We start from the raw sequence: 20,828 nt of genomic DNA on the forward strand, positions 1-20,828 counted from the left end.
AAATTTGAATGTTTTTAATTTAATTTCTATCAAATGGTGTGTCATAAACCAATTTAGTCTTTGAAATTGTAATTAACAGCCAAATTAGTCTTTAAAATAAATGAAATGGTAAAATATTACTTAAAATTATAATCATCAATCAATTTTGTTTTTAACATTATCATAATAAACAAATTGATAGACAACTATAAAAAAGTTATTACACGTAAGCCTTTTTCTAGTTCCCTAACTAAATATAAACATACATTTAGAGATAAAAAAAAGTAGAATAAAAATCTATAAGCACAGATCAATTTGTTATATTACTATTATTTTATAACTAAATTGATTGATAGTTTATAATCTTAGGAATATTTTTTATTTTAGAAATGGATTTGATTGCTCATTCTTATTTGAAAGATTAAAACTTTATTGATGATAAATAATCTCAAGAAAAAAATTGTTATTTATTTGACTTCAGATAACAATTTCACCGACACAGTTTGAAGAATTATTTTTTAAGACAAAATAAATTAAGTGATCTATCTGCCTTTTGAAAACGTTAAACAACATAATACACTGTTACCTGTGACAGTCTTTTGCAGAGTCAACATTGTCATTGATTTTATAATACACTGTTACCTAACAGTCTTTTGCAGAGTGAACATTGTCATTGATTTTATTTTTCTGCACAAGTCCAGAGTTTTTTTATATATTCTCGATTTTAAAATTTAGAAGATTTTCTTATCATTTAAGTTTGGTATGAGTTTTTGATATTTTATATCTTGATAATAGAGATTCAAAATTTATTTACGTTTGTTTATGGATGTTTGATATCCAGAAAATCATTTATACTGTGTAGCTAAATTTTTAGACTAAAATTTGAAAATGACATATTAATTCTGAATTTATATATTGGAACTTTGTGATTTAACGTACCAATACAATGAAAAGGTAAAAATTTTAAATAAAAAAGATAAAAGGAAGGTTCACGTTTTTCACGTTATTATATTGAGTGAAGATCTGATATGGTACGGGAGAATCAGCATCTTCAGATTCCCTTGCTTCCCTAACCACGTTTCCCCTGTGGTAAAATTTTGTCCATCTACAAAAATTCACCTTCTCTGCATTAAAACATATCTCAAACAAATATTCACCAAGGCTTCTTCTGAGCATTGCCTCCCAAGGTGCTTCCTTCCATCACTTACAACGTAGTTGATGTTGTTCTAGCTGCTAGGATCCCTTTTCGAATTTCAAGGACATTGCTGTTTTCTTCATCCTATTATATCATGTATGAACGTTTTAATGCATGTTGCTACTGCCCATTATTCAGAAACCTTATTTGTGTGCTGTTCGTTGAACATTGCTCTTGTATAAAAAATTTCTAACACCGTAGCTTATGCTCCTTTCTTATTGTATGGATGCATCACTACCCTCACCCGTTTTGTTTTCAAGCAAAATAGTGAATTTTTATTTTATTTTATGTTGTGGTTGAGATTAAAATCATGTTGAACAAGGGAAGATGAAGTCAAATTCTTTCTCGTCATTTTCACATTGCTGTCTTCTAGTTTAACTGGACAGCTCTGCAGAGGGACCAGCATACTTGTAGTGAGATGTGCTCTGCAACAAAAGATATAAATCTATCATGTGCTTCACCCATTAGTTTAAGCTTTTGAATATTGGAGCTATTATAACCATTTGGTTTAATGCTGGATCTTGTTAAGCTAAGTTTCAGAATAAGGTGGGTCTGCAATATATTGTCTATGTTTTAAGTCAAAAGGGATCAAGCATGAGGGGCCATGTCAAATATATAAACCATTCAGCTGGCTGTATGCAGCAATATAAGCTTTGGAATAGTTAATTTGTGGCTTGCTTTGTGATAGAAAAGAAAATTTAGCATATAGCCAATTCCTGATCATTAGCTGAACTTATCTCTCATTACCTTCATGTTGAGCCAGCAGCATGAGTTCTCTCACCGGACTTGCTCCACTTGAAGCTGTGCTCTTTGATGTAGATGGAACACTCTGTGATTCTGATCCACTCCACTATGATGCTTTGCGTGAAATGCTCCTAAAGGTACTGTTTCTTTTCTTAGTATAAAAGTCTTGATGGAAAACATTTAGAAATGGTTTAGTTATTTTGTTGCAATATTCCTTTTGTGGTATTTGCAAATCACCATCACCAAGCACATTATCAATAGCTATTAGTAAACTAACACGAACCTTGGTGGCTGTCAGATTGGTTTTAATGGAGGTGTTCCTATAACGGAGGAATTTTTTATTGAAAATTTTTCTGGCAAGAACAACGTTGATACTGCCTTAGTTGCCTTTCCTGGTGATCTGGAAAAAGGTTTGAAGCTTTTAGAAGATAAGGAAGTCACGTTCCGGAGGTAAACCCTGCTCTCTTCTCTCTCTCTATATATATCTATCTATGTATCTACCCTTCCTCCATGTGGTTCATTTGAGGCTTCAGAAGATGATTCTGTGATGGACTATCCAGATTGGCGGAGGAGAAACTGAAGCCTGTGAAAGGCCTTGATAAATTGACGTCATGGGTTGAAAACCATGGTCTGAAGAGAGCTGCAGTTACCAATTCCTCAAGAGTAAATGCAGAACTCATGATCTCAAAACTTGGCCTCTCAGACTTCTTTGATGTTCTTATTATTGGTGATGAATGTGAACGTGGTAAACCTTATCCCGACCCCTATTTGAAAGCTCTTGAAGTTCTGAAGGCATCGAAGGATCATGCATTTGTATTTGAGGTCTGCATTTTTGTGATGTCTGAGTGAAGAAGAACTTGTTCTAGACCTGATTTTGACATACTTTCTATTTTTCTGTAATAGGATTCTTTTTCAGGGATTACAGCTGGAGTGGCAGCTGAGATGCCGGTTATTGGCATAGCTACACGAAACCCAGAGGATTTACTGATGAAAGCAAAGCCTGCCTTTCTGATTAAGGATTATGAGGATCCAAAATTGTGGGCAGCTTTAGAAGAACTTGACAAGCCTGGTGCCGATAAGTTGGAATTTCTGGATAAAAACATTTAGCATAGGAGTTTGATTGGCCAAATTCTGATGAGTCTTCATGTCAGAAAAAATAAAAGGCCATTACAATTTATGTACGGGACGGTTATGTTTTGTATGTGACACTAAACAGTTGTTTCCTTCCACAATGAAAGCACATACAGAGCAGTTTGACAATAATATGGTGCACGATTCATGCGTATATTTAATTGATAGTATGTCTGGCAGTTTATAGGAGAGTTGGTGTATGTTTGAGAGAGAAATGCTTTTTGTTAGAGTCTTGAATGCCTGACTTTTTACTTCAAACTATCCTATAGCAGAATCCTATTATCCTCAACGAGGATAAAGCTACAAATATTTTACATTCTCCAAATTCTATGATAGTGGAAGAATGTGCACTATCCAGATAACAGATGAAAATCTCTTAAAGACGCGTATGCAATTTATCGTCTGAGAAGAAAATATGAACTGTTCCCTTCACCAATATCCAACTACATCCGGGTGCCTTCTTCACACCCTTCAACCTCATTTCTTCTCTTAATCTCATCTCCTCGATATGCCTATCATTTGCGGAATATATGTTACAAAGTGCCACGTGACCAGGTGCGTTTAAAGGATCCAATTCAAACAGTCTTTTGGCTGCACGCGTAGCAACATCTGTATCACCTTTACTCAACCCACACACTCCAATCAGAGCACCCCAAACGGCATGATTTGGTTTGACAGGAAGCTTCAAAACAAACTCCTCTGCTTCCTTCACCTTTCCTGCTCGACCCAGAAGATTGATAATACTGATGCAATGCTCCAAGCTAGGTTGAATAGCATAAGCATTAACCATAGTAATAAAAAACTCCCACCCTTTATCAACAAGACCCGCATGAGCACATGCTGTCAGGACACCCAGGAATGTAAGGTCATCTGGGTAAATTCTAAATTCAAGCATAGCTTCGTACACTTTTAAAGCTTCGCTGGCCCTCCCATGATCTGAAAGACCCATAATCATGGAGTTCCAAGATATTTTGTCCCGGCAAGTCATGTTAGAGAATACCCTATATGCATCATCTATCTCCCCACATTTTGCATACATTGAAATTAGAGAGTTCTCAAGAATCAAATCATCTTCAGACACAGTCTTGAAATGCATACCATGTAATTGCCGCCCCTGGTCTAGATATGCAACTGAACCCATCGCTCCGAATAGAACAGCATATGTAGAACTCGTAGGAGAAACACCATGATCCATCATCTCGGAAAATAAGCAGAAGGCTTCAGCAATGAGCTCATTCTGCACATACCCATAAATCATCTCAGTCCACGCAATGGAATCCCGATCAGGCATGTCATTAAACAATTTCCAAGCCTCGAGTACTTGGCCAGCGCTAAGATAGCCAGCGATCATGCAAGTTGATGCAACCTTATTCCGAATGGGTACCATGTCAAACAACTCTTGAGCTCTTGCCAACTGACCGGCCCGAACATAACCATTTATCATGGAATTGAAACACTGATCATCACAGTCTTTCAGATTACCTTCAAACACATTGCGAGCGGAATCCATAATACCAAACCCAGCGTACATCCTAACAAGACCTCTATGCAACCTACCATCATAATCATCAATCCGCCAGCTGTTAACAATCAGCTGAGCATGTACCTGCTTGCCCAGGCAACAAAAACCCAAACCACCACAAGCATAAACAAGAGAAACAAAGGTCTCTCCGTTGGGTTCCGCATTGGAAACTCTCACCATCTCAATAAAAAGTAGCAATGCCTTTTCATACAAGCCATTCCAAGCAAACCCACCAATCATAGCAGTCCAAGAAACAATATTTTTCTCCGGCATAGCCTGAAAGAAACAACAAGCACCTTCAACATCCCCCTCACGGCAATAGCCAGATACCATGCTAGTCCAAGTAATCACATTCCTAAACTCCATCTTTTGAAACAGTTCTCTAGCCTCGCCCATTCTACCACTCTCAGCATACCCCGCAATCATAGCATTCCACGAAACCACATTCTTGCAAGGAATCTCCTCAAAAACCACCCTCGCATTCTCCAAATCCCCACTCCTAAGCAACGCCACCACCATCGCGTTCCACGAAACAACATTCCTCTCAGGCATTATCTCAAACACCTTCCTCGCATCTTCGATCCTCCCGGCGTCCGAAAACCCACAAATCATGGCAGTCCATGAAACAACGTTCTTCTCCGGCATGGTTTCGAAGAACCGGGAAGCCTCGTCGAGCATGCCGGAGCGGAGGTACGCTGTCAACATGGCATTAAAAGTGACGAGGTTTCTGTGAGGCATTATGTCGAACAGTGTGCGAGCTTCCTCGACGTAACCGTAGCGGGAGAAGTTGGAGAGCAGCGACGTCCAGCGAACCACGCGTGCATGAAGGTCACCTCCGGAGGAATTTTGAAGAAGGTTTCGCGCTTGGTGGTGGCAGCCATTGGATAGGTAGTGAAGAAGCAGAGGCTCGTCGCATTCGCATTGGGAATGATTGGCGCCATAGACATGACGCACACTGCGAAATGAACGTGTCAAAAACCGCACCAAGATTGATGAACGGTGACGCAGCATGACCCACAAACCATTGGGTCTTTCTTTTTATACACAACTCTGTCAAAACAAATCTCTTTCTTTTCCAATCAACATAACAGAACAAACCAGGATCTTCAAAACTCTCCACAAGCTCAGTGAATCAGATAAAAATAACACATGAGCTTAAAACTTATCACTAATTGATCAACCGCTATAAAATTTGTTTCAACATAATCATGTTTAAATGTTAAATATCTAATTTTTTAGGATGAAAATATCAAATTATATTTTTAAGATTACGTAAGCAGCTATCAAGAAAAAAAGGTTAACGAAAGGACAATGAAGTAATTTGAATGAGGTAAAAAGAAATGGTGCAATCCCTAGAGAGAAGAAGGAGGCATAACGTAAGATAACAGAGGAAAAGAGGAGAAAGAGAACCTTAGCCAAAAAGAAAGCATGGGATTACTGTGGTGGCGAAAGGAGAATAAACCCAAAGACCCATCCTCATCAATTCCCAATTCCAAAGCCCTAGACGCAACCAAACCCCTCCCTGAGGCCCCAGGCATGAACGGCGCCGTCGAGGTTCCCCGACCACCCAACGTCACCGTCTCCATTTTCGAGTTCGGCTCCGTCGCCGCCTCCAACGACAAGGTCACGCTCGCCGGCTACTGCCCCGTATCCGAAGACCTCGAGCCCTGCCGCTGGGAGATCCTCCCCACAACTCAGTCCAACGCGCCTCAGTTTCGCGTAGTTTTTTGATCTCATCACTCTCTCTTCTACTCATGTTTATGGGATTCAACTTTATCTACTTTTTGCTATAAAACCACCTTCGAGTTACTTTAAACGAAATCTCTCGTACTTTTTTCTATCTCTCTTTTCGTTTGGTCCTGCCAATTTCGTTAACATTGATGGATGCATGTTATATTCTCAGGTTCATGAAATGCCACTGTTAATTTTTTTGCATCAAAGTCCCACAATTAGGGTTCCATCATAAATATGACATTGGTTCAAATTACTATATGTGTCTTGGTTTACTGTGAGGGCTGCGTAATCTGGCATAAGGATCGATGATATTGGTAATGATTTGGATTTGTAGAAAACAAGGAATTATGGTTTTAAATGGATTTGAAAACTAAAGTGTTCCCCTGTTTTTTTGGGAGGATATTGCAGTGACCATGTTCATAGACAGACACCAGTTTCCTCCATTGCCCTCAACTTAGTATGCAGTGATTCATTCTCTGAATTTTAATTTACTCATTTTCTGCTGTGGGCATATTAGATGTACTGCTTCTGTGGTTGTTGAATATACCCAAACTGCAGTGGCAAAGTAAGCTCTTCGCTTTATTTGGTGCAATAATTGGTGTTTAGATTTAAGCCATAGTTGCAGTAAGAAAACAATTCTGTCTTTACTTCCAACTCCTTCAAATCAGACATTCGTTGTCTATAAAATTAATAACAACAACGTCCTTAGATTTTAGGTCCGTCGTAACCTTAATAGTCTATGGTACTTATTTTAAGCTCATATGGTTAAGTTTGGAACACAACTTTTGGGCTAAAAGCAAAGAAGGAAGAAAAGATATGCATTCTACCCTCTTGCGATCTTGAATTTTTGGCATGCTGGTTGCATTAGCATAGCATTTGCCCGTGATTAGTTGTATCTTTCTTTACTAAGATTATTAAACTTTGATTAAAGATACTCAATCTTCTGTATTTCATGCTCTAACAAGTCGTTGACGCTATCCATGACTATTACATTAATCAATTGTTTCTGGAGACTGACAAACTTCAATAACGTTATAAGCAAACATTAATACAAATGTCATCAAGTTTGTATTTGTAATCACAAACACGATTGTGGATGTTTTGCTTTTTTGGTTTTTTATGAGGATTGAAGAATTCGGTATACGTTGAAATCTGGCTATTGTAAGCTGAATTTTGGATATTGTAAGCGCTGCCAATCTGGTTTCCTTTATATTTTAATGGAATTGGCTAAAAAACGTAAAGATAAAAACTTATTTGCTTTCAGAAATGATTTTGAGATATCTTAGGAAAATAACTTTTACGAAGTAAAACCTTTTTTATATAACGAATACTGCACTTAGTTAACACAATAAGAACACGAACAAAAGCCGTCTTAGTTACAGACAATAAATACACATTTGACTGGAAGCTACTCTACAATTGGGTGAGTCAACAAATCATTGTTAAAAACAAATATGCTGTAGTGAAAGTCACAAATGCAAGAAAAGCAATAGCACACGAAAGGAACAAATTCATTGTTACAATGAAGCAAATCTCGTCTCAGAGGATACTGTACTCATCTTCATCACTCATCCAAAGGTAACATATTATTGTCAATCCAAACACGAAGTAGGAAGAAAGTTCCATTGCAAAGGCTCCCCAACCGATAACCCCTGCATGCTTCAATATGCTTGGAATGGCAATGCCTCCCACGGTTGAGGCTCCGGTCAAGAACTTGGTAAAATTCACCCAGCTGCTTCATCATTCACAAAACCACAAAACAAAAAGTTGGAAGATTAGTCCACCATCTTGACTTTCTTTTCTGATAAAATTCTGATCTAACTTGAATCAGACTGATTGAACAAGCTGTATGATAGAAGTTATACGATTATAAAAGAGTTCACCTATTATCAGATTCAGAGAATATAGAGTCATCAGACCCCGCAAAGAACAATAAAGGCATTGGAAGAAGCACATATGTCAACACTGCAAGAAAAAAAACCAAGGGGATGATGTTCTTGTCACATAACAACCCAATCAATCAAAAGAATGAAAATATAGTACAGTGGAATCAAATTTCAAAGGTGCTTTATCTCACCACTTAGCATCGGCCACCAATTATTATACAAGGCACATGCCTGAGACATAACACAGATGACTGATGTAAGTAAAAAGTGGCATTTTTACTAATAAGTTACCATCTATTTCTGCACGTATAAATAAAAAAAGAAGGTAATACTAACCAAAACTTGCAAGACGATTCCCCCAGAGACCAAAATTGCCAATGAAAGAAGCTTCCCTGTGTTCAAACAGGTACGTATATACCCTGGTAAGTCTGACATCTCCAAGTCACCTCCTCATGTCATAGGGAGTAATAACTGAAGCAAGAAAATCATCAGCACCAGACTACAAGAGCATTTGATCAGAACAAAAATTAACAAATAAACAACTCCAATCAATACGTGATAAATGAGATGGAGTTAAACAAAAGTAACAACATGTATTCAGTGTATGTCTGGATTCACTTTCAAACATTCAAAATCCATTGAAATACTACTAACTTGTGTTGACAGAGTTTTATTACTAGCTTGCTCATAGAATAAAAGCATTCAAACATAAATTAGTAACCATAATCAATTTGTAAACTTTCATCAAACTCAAAAGTTTGACTTTACAGCATCACAATAAATTCACACAATTTGCATAAGAAACAGAATTTATTCTACCACAATCTATATCCCAAGAGATCATCCCCTGTTTAACATCTTTCAACATACTTTTACAACCTAACCATATCTTAGAAATTGAGACCTAACATGGAATGATCAATTGACCTAAAAGGCTCTAACTAAGCGTACGGAATATTGCAGTTTTCCAATTGCTATCATGGTAGTGTTTACATAACCATGTCCATAATCAATTCAAAACAACACTATCCCCAATTTCGATTAATCGGATGAAATAGCGCAGTAAATATATCTACCATACATTCATAAAATACTCCAATAAACCACAGACATCTAACAACTAAAAACTAAATAAATGAAAATTTAAATCAAACGAGGAAATTAATTGGACAAAAACCCAGAAGAAAAAGCTCATCCAAGAGATTAATAGTTAAAGAAATAGCAATTTCCCTGATAATAATATACGAGATGAGATGAAAAAATGGGTTGAAGCAACGAAGAGCGTGGGTAGGTAGGGTGTGAAACAAGAATTGCTAAGAAAATTGGTACCTGTGATTTAGATTTGTGTCCTGAACACTGTTGCTGAACCTCAATGTTAATTGAATTCTGAAACTGCAAGAAACCCACACCATCTCGGGTATATAGGAATCAGCGGTCCAATCCTAATAGAAAGATCCTGGTTCCTCTTTTTTTCTTTTTCTTTCTTTCATCAATAATACTTTCAAATTTTAATCTTAAGGGTTTGTTTGTTACTTGTTTTAATTTTAATTTTTTTAGAAGGTAAAAGTAAAAAAAAATGTATATTAAAATTTAAATTAGTTAATGTTTGATATTTTGTCAAAATTATGTTTATCATTAACAAAATCAATTTGTTAAAAGTTTAATAATAAGTTTATAGAGTGTTTGGTATGGTTATTGATATTTAAAAAATCAAAATATTTAACTATAAATGTTTTTCTTACTAATTCCTAAGTATTATTAATTTTTTTATGAGAACAAAATATTGCTAAAAACATTTATCTAATTTTTTAAATATTAAATAGTTATAGAATAGGCGCAAATATCTATATGTAAACATGGTATCTCTTTAGATATGTTCGAATGATCTCTTCTCATAATGAGAATGTATATAATCTCATTTCGGTTGGTTCCGGTATAGAATGAACTTAGAATCATGGAATTGACTTGATCATCAAATACAATAAAATAAAATACAATTCTGTATTATATATATATATATATGTATATATATTTATTTATTTATTTGTTATGTACCTTATGTGGGAGGGAAGATGACTCGACATCACACATTCTAATTTTGTGTAAGGTATCTTCTGCAGTTTGAAATATGTACAATAGTTGGCTTGGGATTAGCTTGGTGTTTCATAATGATAATTAATCATTTTAAGCAATTTTCCTGCATATGCTTTAATAAAAAAGGTAATAGTTTATGGAAAAGTGTATGTGTTTCAGTGTTATGGTGTATCTGGAAACATAGAAACATGGTCATTTTTAATCAATCAAAGATTAATGCTGAGAAAATTCTTACCATGATACAAATCCAATCATGGACATGGATAAAACACAAGGTAAGGAAAGTTAAGTTCTTTTTCTCTGATTGGATTTTATCTCTTCTTATTGCATTAACACGACGACAAAATAATTTGTTTGGTATAAAAACATCAAATGCAATTATGTTTGATTATTATCTGTTTGTTTTTGATGGTTTTGAATTTAATCTCATTGTATAGGTTATTACTGTCAATAGTTTTGATTTTGCTTTAACACGAGTTCATGTCACAAGGGTATATAAGTACCAAGGACGAGTGGAAGCAAACTAATCGTGTCCCATTTTTAATTTAATTAATTTATTCTTTACAAAAAAAATGTTAAAATTAGTCACTTTCTATTCTTTAAGATAAAATCTTATTTACTTTTTAAATAGTTTGCACGAATTATTTTATTTCTACTATTGTAATTTATGATAATAAATAAGTTTTTGAAATTTGATAATCTGTTTCTAAGTGAGAACCAAAACATTTGTTTATGCTAAATTTAAGATTAAGACTAATACAGTATTTAAGCTTAACACTCAATATTGTAAAAGTTTTTTTCTTTTTCTTTTTCTTTGAAAGAAAGAGTGAAGAAGTAGAAGAAGCTGGTGTTTGGAGCGATGGTGTGTTTGGAAACATGAAGCAGAATCGGCGAAGGGAGTGTTTGTCTAATTCGATTCCAGATAGTTCAGGCATTGGTGCGAAATCGTTGATGGGAAGAGAACCCCCTCAGAATTTGTTACCCTCCAAACACGACTTACCGAGATTGGTTCTCGTGCTCGCACTCGCATCGCTAGTTGCTTGGACCTGCAATTTCCTCTTTACCTCTCTCCTTCGTTCCCCTTCCAAACCCTTTTGCGACACCAATTTCCACTCCCCCGATTACTTTCCTGGTATCTCCCTCTCTCTCTCTCTATTTCGTTTGCTTCTGTTTTGTTGTTTTCATGCCTTTCATATGATTCTGTTCTGTTTGTTAATTTTCTCATTGTTCGACCTTATGATTTACCATCTTCTTCCAACTAACTTTGCAACTCTAGAAGCCACTGGGTTTTGGTTGTTGAATTTAACTCTGGTTTAGTAAATTTCCCGTGCCACTGAACGATGAATCATACATGCCTAGTCTCTGTGTATTCTCTGGATGATTTTATTTTTCATTTTGTTTATTTCAATTGTGCTCTTTTCTCTATTAAAGAAGAAAGCATATTAGAGGGGGAATGGATGCCGCTTGAAAAGAAAATTAGAGTAAGATAGCCTTCTTTTTTGAGGGTTGAATACTTTAAGGATAGAGCAGTGGATAGTTGTTGCTAACAATGATGAACAAATTCATCTGATTTTTTTATTTTTTTTTGAATTATATCATGGCTTTTTGCATGGGTGTTCATTTCTTATTTAATTTTGATTTTTGTTGTTATACATTGTTTTGTTCTTTTATTTGTTTTGGTAGGACGCAGATTACTTTCTAATGCAAGCCTCGTTCAATGTTTGTCTGCTTCATATTACCTCTAATAATTTTCTTGGAAGTTGGGGCCTTGTATTATCAATCAAATTTTGTAGTCTAAACTTTGCAAACTATATGCATCTTGTGAGGTTTCTACTGACTGGGAATTGTTACAGATGCTTGTGAACCTTGTCCAAGTAATGGAGAATGCAATGATGGAAAGTTAGAATGCCTTCAGGGTTACCAAAGGCATGGGAATTTGTGTGTAGAAGATGGAGATATTAGTCAATCAGCTCGAAAGATTGTATGTGTCTATATTTTTTTATATTTAAATAGTGGCTTACTATTTCTTGAAACTAAATACAGTCTATTATTTTTCCTTGTTCTTTTGCATTTTCTTTATATCTTTCTGATTGACCTTTGACTTTGACCACAGGTGGAGAGAGTGGAACGTCACCTGTGTGAGGGATATGCTCAATTTTTGTGCAGTGGAACCGGACCAATGTGGGTTAGTTTTCTCGTGTTTAACCCTTGGAGTTTGCAGTTTACTTGTATTTATTTATGTTTGGCTGTATACATTACTGCTTGAGTTGTTCTTAGTTCTGCTGATTTCAACTTCCTTTTGTATTTCAATCTCAGGTCCCCGAGGATGTTTTGTGGAATCATTTTCAGCCGGTGGAAAATGTCAAAGTGGACAATGCTCTTCATAATTATACAAAACAAAGGGCAGTTGAAACAATGGGGAAATTATTGGAGACGAGATTAAACAACTCTCATGGGTATATCATCTCTATTCCGTTTTAATCAAGTCTACAGTGACTGTTAGTTACATGTTTCCTTAGAGGCTTAAACTTCTGCTTATTATGTCACTTTCGAGTTATGTCTCATACAGGATGAAGGAGTTTAAGTGTCCAGATCTACTGGCAGTGCATTACAAGCCGTATACCTGCTGTATTCGTCAGTGGGTCTCCCAGCATATTCTAGTTGTTTTGCCCATTTGTGCCATGGTATCTGTTTTTTAAAGACATACTTTAATGCATATATTTCTGTCATGGATGAGTAAACAAGTTGATTGTGTTGAGATTTAACAGCTTGTTGGATGCGCAACTTTGTTCTGGAGTATTCAACGGAAACTGTCCATGTCAAGAAGAGTTGAGGAACTTTACGACAAGGTACAGTGGGACACATACAAAGGCATAGACACAAGGGATTATTACATGTTTCATTGATGATTTCACCCAATAACAAGTGTGATCTCAAGTAGTGATGGGAATGCCTTTGATTAATAATGTGTGTACATGCATGCCTACACACACACACACACACACACACACATATATATATATATAAGCTCACAAGCAATAGAGTATTTTTGTTAGTTGAATTCACAAAATAGTACATAATTTTAGAAGGTCGTTCTGTGTAAAGTGACCATAGGGTTCAAATGCCCCAATTTGATATATTATAGTTCTGTAGTTTTAGATGAGTGAAGAAATATCATACTCTCTAGTTTTTGTTATTAGAGTTTGGATAAACTAGGATTTTGATCAATGCAGAGACCGTTACTCAGACAGTAAAATCAGTTGAATGTGTTTTTCAAATAAATATATAAAAAATCTGACTTTTGGCTCCCTTTAACTACAGTTACATTTATATCTGTTGTGCACAGGTTTTTTTACTGAATGATTAATTGCATCTTTATTCTGATTTTATATCTGTTCAAAATTTCTTTGTTACTGATGTTTTAGGTCTGTGAAATACTTGAAGATAATGCATTGACATCAAAGAGTGCAAATGGTGAATGTGAACCCTGGTTTGTTGCTTCTAGGTTACGTGATCACCTGCTTTTGCCAAGAGAGCGGAAGAACCCTTTATTATGGAGAAAGGTAGTTCCAGAGCTATTTTGAAAGCCATTCCACTTGATTACCCTGTTTTATTGTAATAATAATTAATCAATCACGGAAGCAGAACAAGCTAATTCATTTTGTCTGGATTAGCTGACACCATCATAGTTATTAGAATCTTATTACTTCCAATTCAAATCTTACGATTTGATACAATTTGGATGCCTGTTGATTTGTATCATAAGATGAATTTTAAGTGACTTTGTATATGCCATTCTTGAAGATTTCAGCAAGGACAAAGTCATACTTAAGGCATATCCTTGTAAATCAGCGAAATTGTTTATTTTCTCTTTTTCATTCCACTTACTGATTGATGAATCTTTGACCCCAACTATCTTTTAGAGTGCTGTTGATGAAATCACTTTTTTCCTGTAATTAAAGTTAAATGTCAATGGGTTTTTAAATTAACTAAACGAATGATTGATCTTATAAAAACTTTGTTGGGATCACAGGTAGAAGAATTGGTTCAAGAAGATTCGCGAATAGATTGCTATCCAAAGTTGGTGAAGGGTGAATCAAAAGTGGTATGGGAATGGCAAGGTACATGCGTGTGCTGGCAATATCATGAAATCTATTCCATCCAGTAATGCGAGCAATTTAATATACTGATAAAATTCTGATGAATTGCTGAGAGGCAGTCTTTTCGGCTAATATTCTTATTACTTCTATCAATTATTTCTAGTGATTTATATTTTTGTTGACCTCATATTCTACAGTTGAAGGCTCTTTGAGTGTCTCAAAGATGAAGAAAAGAAGAGATGCAAGCAAAACAAGGATCAACGAAAGCATGGATCTGAATCAACGACAACATCCTGAAGTGAAAACAGGTCAGTGATTGTCTTACTAATATCTGCTTTAAAATCATGCTTGTTTCCTGATGTAGTAAAATTGATTTGTTGTAGAGCCTGTGGAACCACTTTTTTGATTTGGAGACACCTCATAAGAGTGACTAGTACTACTTCCCTTGTAAATTACGATGGCCAAAACTAGAGTTTTCCCTGAAGTCCTGTCATACCTTCTTTGTACAAAGAAAGCTGGGTAAAGCTTATCTTGTCTATGTTTACAGCAGCAGAGGGCAATATATGCGGCATTGGTTGTCAGTTTGACCTGCATTTTTTATCAAGCATTTTTTTACCAAAACAAGTATTGATTCATGAGACCTGCATGTTTATTATGAAACGTGCTTATAGCTTAGGTAGGAAAATAGCCCTTGAAACTCCTTTATCCAATTGACCGCTAGCCAACTAGTAATGTAATTATGCTAACTAGATTTAAGTATGCATTTTTTTGAAAGACAATCCAAAATATTAAAGCATATAAATAAAGGAATCATATGATATTGTTGTAGAGTTAAGGCATATGAATGTGCTACTATGTCACTACATATGAATTCTCCTGGTCCTTTATATTTCCGGAGACTGCTTATACCATCTGCTCCTTAATTTTTGAATTTGCCTTTTTTATTGGTTTTTCTGTCTGTTTGCTCCCAAGATACACTGATCTTGATATTTTATTATGGAACTCATTAATCTCAGATAAACCCGTCCACCTCTATACCTCCTCTCATCCTGATATCAATCGTGAAAAGTCGATTTTAACCTTTTAAATAATCATAAATAAATAAAACATAATTTTACATTTTTAAATAATCTTAGGTGTACCTTTACACCGTTCTTTCAATTGCACACCTTCCCTCCAATCGTAATATTTGAAAGAGCAATTTTATCATTTGCATTATCAAATGATAAAATAAATTTGTTACATTATCAAAAAGTTAAAATTCAATACATGTTAAAGTCATGATTCATGTTAGTTATAGTGGGAAACATTATTAATATTATTAGATATTTTGAAAAAGAAGACACTATATTTTTCACTATAATTAGAAATAATTAGAAATGTATTGTTCAAATTAAAAAAAATATATATAGAGATGTAGGTGGAGGGTATGCAGAGGCAGAAAGAACCTTATTATACAACCCGTAATGTTTAAGAATTTGTTTTGTCATTATTCTTTTCACACATCTACACTCAAGCTACTCTTAATAATTTTAAATCTTCTTTCGTTAAAAACGAGGAACCTTCTTATATTTATATTTGTACTCTCCTTTTCACTCGTATATTTGTTTCTCTTTAATCAGCTCATAATTCAAGAGGTTTTCTTTTCTTAATTTTAGCCACCGTTCAATATCTAAACAAAATATTAAGCATAACACCATATTTGTACATCATTAATAAAACAATCTTCTATTAATTACATTATTCTTCTACACGTTTTTTATTCTACAACAACAAAAAACATAGTTGTGATTTTAAGCACCTTGCCTTTTCTCTCGTTTAATATTGTTTAAATATTTTACAGCAATATTAAAGAAGTACTGGATTAAATATACTCATGTAATGAAACGTGTATTTTAAAGCAAATAAAATATAATTATTTTTAAGCCAAGCCTGTTTTTTCAGCATAAGACTTGGTATGCTTCTTTGCAAGACTAATGACAAATGCAAAAGTTAAGTAAAGTATTAAGCAAACATTATACTTTGAGTATAAAATTTCATTCGAATGTTACTAATTTGTGAAGTGAATGTCTAACTAACATTAAATAAGAAACTACAAATAATATAAACAAAAGCCCGTCTAGCTCAGTTGGTAGAGCGCAAGGCTCTTAACCTTGTGGTCGTGGGTTCGAGCCCCACGGTGGGCGTTTTGTATTCTTTTTATTTTTGGTTTTTCACAGTTTCACTTTAATTACACATGCATGGAGCTATGAGCTTTTAATTTTTTTTTTTGAGCTCTTTATTACTATCACTCAAATGAAATGAACATAGTTCTCAGTTTCAATTTATTACTACCTGTTTCGAATCTCAAATAGACGAACAACAATAAAAATACTTTTGTTTAAATGAACAAAATGAAGAAGAAAAACAGTGAAAGATTATTTTAAATTATTTCCACGAATGGAAAAAAGGTGGACGAAAATAAATTAATTAAATGGTTTTTTTATTATACTGATAAAAAAAAATATTTTTCTATTTGGTATTTCTTTCTCTTGATAAAAATTGATTTACTATTCTTTCAAAATTTTGTATATTTTAAAAACGATAAAAATATTTTATATCGTAACCATTTTCAGGGTTAAAAAAAAGAAAGAAACCAGTTTTCATGTTATAAAAAAATCTTCATTTCCCTTCTATTTTAACAATAAATAATTAGTGAAAATTAATTTCTCTCATCTCTTTCTTTCCTACTCGTAATATTTTCATTAAATTTTACCAATTACAGGAAATATACATATTAAAAAATGTATATATTTGTGTACTTCTTTTTCTCTTAATTAAACCATGTATTAAAGAGAATTTGATCTAACTATTGTAACCTATGTAACCTATATAGCTTAAACATTGACACATATACTAATACGACACGGATACGGAGATACATATAATTTTTTAAAATATAGAATACGGAGACACAAATCTATATATTATATAATTATAAATTATATAAATTCATAATAAATATTTAAATATTTATGTGTTTCAGTTTTTTTTAGCAGACAAATATTTTTCATGACTAGTTCAAAAGGATTTGTTCCTTATTTTTATAATCATACTAAAAATTTATACAATAAATTTGAGTTTTTAGACAATTAATGTGTTTTTTATTTTTAAAATTGTGTTAGAATCGTATTAGAATTGTCAGAAATCAAACAAATACTTTTTAAATTGGACACTTATCCGATACGTGTCCTATGAGTGTCTTTCAAGTTTTGGTGTATGATACGTGTGTCCGACACGAACACATTATTTAATAGATTGTAACTTTTAAATTATGACGTAAAACACATGAAAATATTAAAATTATAATCTTGTGTTATTTTTTTTCCCACGGTATTGAATCAACTTTAGTGGTTCAAAATCACACACATGGATATTATATATGTGTTATACTTGTATCACTTCCAATCACAGAAACATGTTAATTATATCTGTTATGACTCATCAATTCTATACCCAAAACCAGACTAATTTTATATTATATTCCCAACATAATGGACATGATGAGTATTGTGCAAATAATGAAAGGTTTGATATGTGGGATTATTTCCTAATCGAACCAAACAAAACTGAAACCAAACACAAGACTAAAAAAATATCTTGTGTTGGAAATGACAAATGTGGTTCTCAAGCAAAGTGGCAAAAGAAAAGAAGTTGAAATTATGAGCACAATGAAAAGCAGAAGGTAAAGATGTGGCAATAAATCAACCAAACAAACAAGGTTCTTTTGTTAAATTCATAATTGAACATGTGATTAAGCATAACATGTGATCCCACATCGACTAGAGATTAGAGCCTTTCATTCTATATAAGTGGGTACAACCCTCAACCTCATGAGTCGGTTTTATGGGGTTGAGTTAGGCTTAAAGTCCACTTCTTAACATGGTATCAGAGTCATTTCAAGCCTATCCTAGTGACTATTTGTGTTAGTAGTCTCGACCTCATGAGCCGGATTATGAAGAAGGAAAAGGACTTGCTTAATAAGGCAGCATTTTGAATTGTGGGTGTTTTTGTAAAAATGATTGAGGCATTGACAATGTTGAACAATGACAAGAGAGTGAGGAGCAGACAAAGATCTATGGTATGATCTTGTTTGTAGGACTTCCACTACCAACAAGATAAAAAGAAAACCATTGACTACACAGCAAAGCCAAGCACTTTGTTTTCATGCACCATTGCAAACCGTGGGCGATGGTTTTGTTTCCTCAGTAGAACACTTTTCTAGCACAGTCTTTTGCTGTCATGTGTTGTCTTCAAAAATATATACATTTTCACAATTCAGATAAATGTTTGCAGATTTTTATCTCTTCGCAACTTGTAAAAAAACCCAGCATTTTCTGTCTCTTTTTGCGACAGATGATAATCCAAATTTTATATGAAATAACAGAAGGTTCATTGTCGATGGAATAAATTAGTATTTAACCAATAAAAATAAGAGTTAAATATATATTTTTCGTTTTTATAATGTAATGTAAAATTATTTTTTTCATGGTTCAAGCTTTATATAATGCATTTGAAAATAATTAATATATGATTCAAATTTTAGACAATGTATATATCTCTAGTATGGAAATGATATGATTGGAATGTGTTATTTTGTATGTAAAATGATTATTAGTTTTTTTTTTAATTGATTGTAGACTATTGTCCAATGTAACTATTTTTAATGGGTTGATGAAATAAAATCTCAAATTGAATTAATTTTATATACAAAATGATCTATTTCAATCATTTGCATATTACAAGCACTTTTATGGTTTAGAATTTAAGGTTTAAGATTTATGATCTAATGTTTGTCTCGAGTATTAATTTTGTGTGTTATAATAAAGGAACGAAAAATATATTTAACCCTATAAATAATAGAAAGATATCATTAAATTGTTTTAATATTTTCCATTGGATTTGGATGATAAAATTTATCAATTTGGGTGAAATTTATTTAATGTTTTTTCTCTCTTAATTTTTGAAGAGTCTGTAAGAATAAGAACTGTTTGAAAAATAGTATAAAAAAAAGTATTATTAGAGTTTTTGAAAATAATACATATCTAGACAATAGAGAGTGACATGTTTTGAAATACCACTAAGTAAAGCACATCATGTGTTGGTCACTATTTATGAATTTCTTTCTTTTGGTTTTGTATGACAAGTACATGTGATATGACTATGTGACATGAACCTTTTCTCAAACAAGAAATACTCTTCAATCTTTGAATGGATTCTCATTGATTTTGAGGGCCTTTGTTATGAAAAAAATGTTGTCAAATGAGTTTTTAAACAAAGAATATTGAAATAGTAAAACTAAAGTTGCTACCATTTTTTCTTACTTGTTACAACTTATGAGTTACTTACAAACTTGTTGTGAGTGGTTGATATAATAACAAGTGGAGTGGAATCTAGTGCATTTGATTACTACAACTAACTTACATTATAATTAACAATCTAACTTCATACACATGTTTAAGCAACTTACCAAGTACCAATTGTTCAATTACTAAAATGCCCTTCTTCTAAAATATGATTACCAAAATTGTAAACACTTCAATTTACATTAAATATTCCATAAAACATGTTTTTTTTTTTTATATTTACTTACCCCACTTCTTAATTAATGAGAACATAGAGAGATACCTTACCCCACTTCTTAATTAATGAAAAGATATATATAGATACCTAAAATACAAAATAATACTATCATATCTAAATAAAGATTTTACCAATGTTATGATATGATGATATGAAAAGAAATATAGAAAAATGATACACATAGAAATAATTGATTTCCATGAATCATTATTTTAAACATAATTGAAGAATTTACAAAATTGTTCAAACAACCAAATTTTAATTATGCATGTATATTATTCTATAGAATTGCTTATTAACATATTTGGTTCTCCTAAATGTAAGTTCATTTTACTTTCTTATTATTTTAAAAGTTTTTAATTGTGTCCTACTCTTGTATATATACTGACAATTTTATCTAATTTTTTTTGTCAAATGGAAGAAAAAGCATTCAATTCTCTTACCTTAATTAGATAGAATAAGTTAAATTCCTATATTCTTTAAAGAAAAAGACACAAATAATTTTTTTTTATAAATAACTAATATACTCTAAAAATAATGGAACAAATTGTATTATTTAAAATATCATGTGAAGTGTTAGTATCAAAACAATGGGACAAATCATTAATACAAAAAAGCTATCAACTTCAAGATTGATTGCATGTGCACATGAGACTGAAGACTTTTTTACACTAATATTCTTACTACACCATAAGTGATTAGTTTTTATTGGAGATGAAAAAAAAAGTGTGGTGGTATTTTTATGGGGGAAAAGGAAACTCACTCTGAAATTTTACTTATGGATCACATGTGACAAAATATGATAACAAAACACTGTTAAG

The 20,828-nt window shown here is 33.3% G+C and overlaps 5 protein-coding genes and 1 non-coding gene across 12 annotated transcripts; 4 read left to right on the forward strand and 2 right to left on the reverse strand.

Moving 5' to 3' along the window:
- The first annotated feature begins 1,008 nt into the window (after positions 1-1,008).
- On the forward strand, positions 1,009-3,181 carry LOC137809973 (2-deoxyglucose-6-phosphatase). Of its 5 annotated transcripts, none has more exons than XM_068611058.2 (5): positions 1,009-1,166; positions 1,938-2,055; positions 2,217-2,368; positions 2,479-2,740; positions 2,822-3,181. In XM_068611058.2, exons 2-5 carry the CDS (start codon positions 1,942-1,944, stop codon positions 3,023-3,025), a joined length of 732 nt encoding a protein of 243 aa, XP_068467159.1. In that variant the 5' UTR covers positions 1,009-1,166; positions 1,938-1,941; the 3' UTR covers positions 3,026-3,181. The 5 variants fall into 5 exon arrangements, with proteins under 5 accessions (XP_068467159.1, XP_068467158.1, XP_068467157.1 ...); XM_068611057.2 differs by having other exon boundaries at positions 1,015-1,270; positions 1,941-2,055; XM_068611056.2 differs by having other exon boundaries at positions 1,019-1,166; positions 1,941-2,055.
- Positions 2,821-5,918, reverse strand: LOC137809972 (pentatricopeptide (PPR) repeat-containing protein). Its single transcript, XM_068611052.2, has one exon. The coding sequence runs from the start codon at positions 5,580-5,582 to the stop codon at positions 3,426-3,428; it is 2,157 nt and encodes a 718-aa protein (XP_068467153.2). The 5' UTR covers positions 5,583-5,918; the 3' UTR covers positions 2,821-3,425.
- A 13-nt stretch (positions 5,919-5,931) lies between these two features.
- On the forward strand, positions 5,932-6,392 carry LOC137809975 (uncharacterized). The gene has a single exon (XM_068611061.2). The coding sequence runs from the start codon at positions 6,000-6,002 to the stop codon at positions 6,300-6,302; it is 303 nt and encodes a 100-aa protein (XP_068467162.2). The 5' UTR covers positions 5,932-5,999; the 3' UTR covers positions 6,303-6,392.
- A 1,285-nt stretch (positions 6,393-7,677) lies between these two features.
- On the reverse strand, positions 7,678-9,679 carry LOC137809974 (Vacuolar protein sorting 55 (VPS55) family protein). 2 transcript variants are annotated; one of them, XM_068611059.2, is made up of 5 exons: positions 9,521-9,679; positions 8,528-8,662; positions 8,383-8,422; positions 8,189-8,270; positions 7,678-8,037 (listed from the first exon to the last, which is right to left on the reverse strand). In XM_068611059.2, exons 2-5 carry the CDS (start codon positions 8,624-8,626, stop codon positions 7,845-7,847), a joined length of 414 nt encoding a protein of 137 aa, XP_068467160.1. In that variant the 5' UTR covers positions 8,627-8,662; positions 9,521-9,679; the 3' UTR covers positions 7,678-7,844. The 2 variants fall into 2 exon arrangements, with proteins under 2 accessions (XP_068467160.1, XP_068467161.1); XM_068611060.2 differs by having other exon boundaries at positions 8,528-8,690; positions 9,521-9,675.
- A 1,118-nt stretch (positions 9,680-10,797) lies between these two features.
- On the forward strand, positions 10,798-15,224 carry LOC137809976 (Man1-Src1p-carboxy-terminal domain protein). Of its 2 annotated transcripts, none has more exons than XM_068611062.2 (10): positions 10,798-11,417; positions 12,139-12,266; positions 12,399-12,470; positions 12,602-12,741; positions 12,855-12,969; positions 13,054-13,134; positions 13,711-13,848; positions 14,319-14,406; positions 14,583-14,693; positions 14,769-15,224. In XM_068611062.2, exons 1-10 carry the CDS (start codon positions 11,018-11,020, stop codon positions 14,789-14,791), a joined length of 1,296 nt encoding a protein of 431 aa, XP_068467163.2. In that variant the 5' UTR covers positions 10,798-11,017; the 3' UTR covers positions 14,792-15,224. The 2 variants fall into 2 exon arrangements, with proteins under 2 accessions (XP_068467163.2, XP_090154136.1); XM_090298010.1 differs by having other exon boundaries at positions 11,062-11,417; positions 12,399-12,466.
- Positions 15,225-16,498: 1,274 nt separating this feature from the next.
- Positions 16,499-16,571, forward strand: TRNAK-CUU (transfer RNA lysine (anticodon CUU)). The gene has a single exon. It is a non-coding gene; the product is annotated as a tRNA-Lys (tRNA).
- Positions 16,572-20,828: the final 4,257 nt, after the last annotated feature.

This window comes from Phaseolus vulgaris, chromosome 2 (genome assembly GCF_051622355.1).
Source record: "Phaseolus vulgaris cultivar YP4 chromosome 2, ASM5162235v1, whole genome shotgun sequence".
Lineage (NCBI taxonomy): Eukaryota > Viridiplantae > Streptophyta > Magnoliopsida > Fabales > Fabaceae > Phaseolus > Phaseolus vulgaris.

Excerpts from the sequence above, each read along its gene's own strand:
- LOC137809972 (XM_068611052.2), bottom strand. The coding sequence starts at position 5,582 with ATGCTGCGTCACCGTTCATCAATCTTGGTGCGGTTTTTGACACGTTCA.
- LOC137809973 (XM_068611053.2), top strand. The coding sequence starts at position 1,686 with ATGCTGGATCTTGTTAAGCTAAGTTTCAGAATAAG. Across the intron at positions 1,721-1,937 it reads AAGCTAAGTTTCAGAATAAG|CAGCATGAGTTCTCTCACCG; the intron begins GTGGGTCTGCAA and ends ATGTTGAGCCAG. Across the intron at positions 2,369-2,478 it reads AAGGAAGTCACGTTCCGGAG|ATTGGCGGAGGAGAAACTGA; the intron begins GTAAACCCTGCT and ends TGGACTATCCAG.
- LOC137809976 (XM_068611062.2), top strand. The coding sequence starts at position 11,018 with ATGCTAAATTTAAGATTAAGACTAATACAGTATTTAAGCTTAACACTC. Across the intron at positions 12,267-12,398 it reads GTCAATCAGCTCGAAAGATT|GTGGAGAGAGTGGAACGTCA; the intron begins GTATGTGTCTAT and ends CTTTGACCACAG. Across the intron at positions 14,407-14,582 it reads AGTGGTATGGGAATGGCAAG|TTGAAGGCTCTTTGAGTGTC; the intron begins GTACATGCGTGT and ends CATATTCTACAG.
- LOC137809975 (XM_068611061.2), top strand. The coding sequence starts at position 6,000 with ATGGGATTACTGTGGTGGCGAAAGGAGAATAAACCCAAAGACCCATCC.
- LOC137809974 (XM_068611059.2), bottom strand. The coding sequence starts at position 8,626 with ATGTCAGACTTACCAGGGTATATACGTACCTGTTTGAACACAGGGAAG. Across the intron at positions 8,423-8,527 it reads GAATCGTCTTGCAAGTTTTG|GCATGTGCCTTGTATAATAA; the intron begins GTTAGTATTACC and ends GTTATGTCTCAG. Across the intron at positions 8,271-8,382 it reads TTGGTGGCCGATGCTAAGTG|TGTTGACATATGTGCTTCTT; the intron begins GTGAGATAAAGC and ends TTTTTCTTGCAG.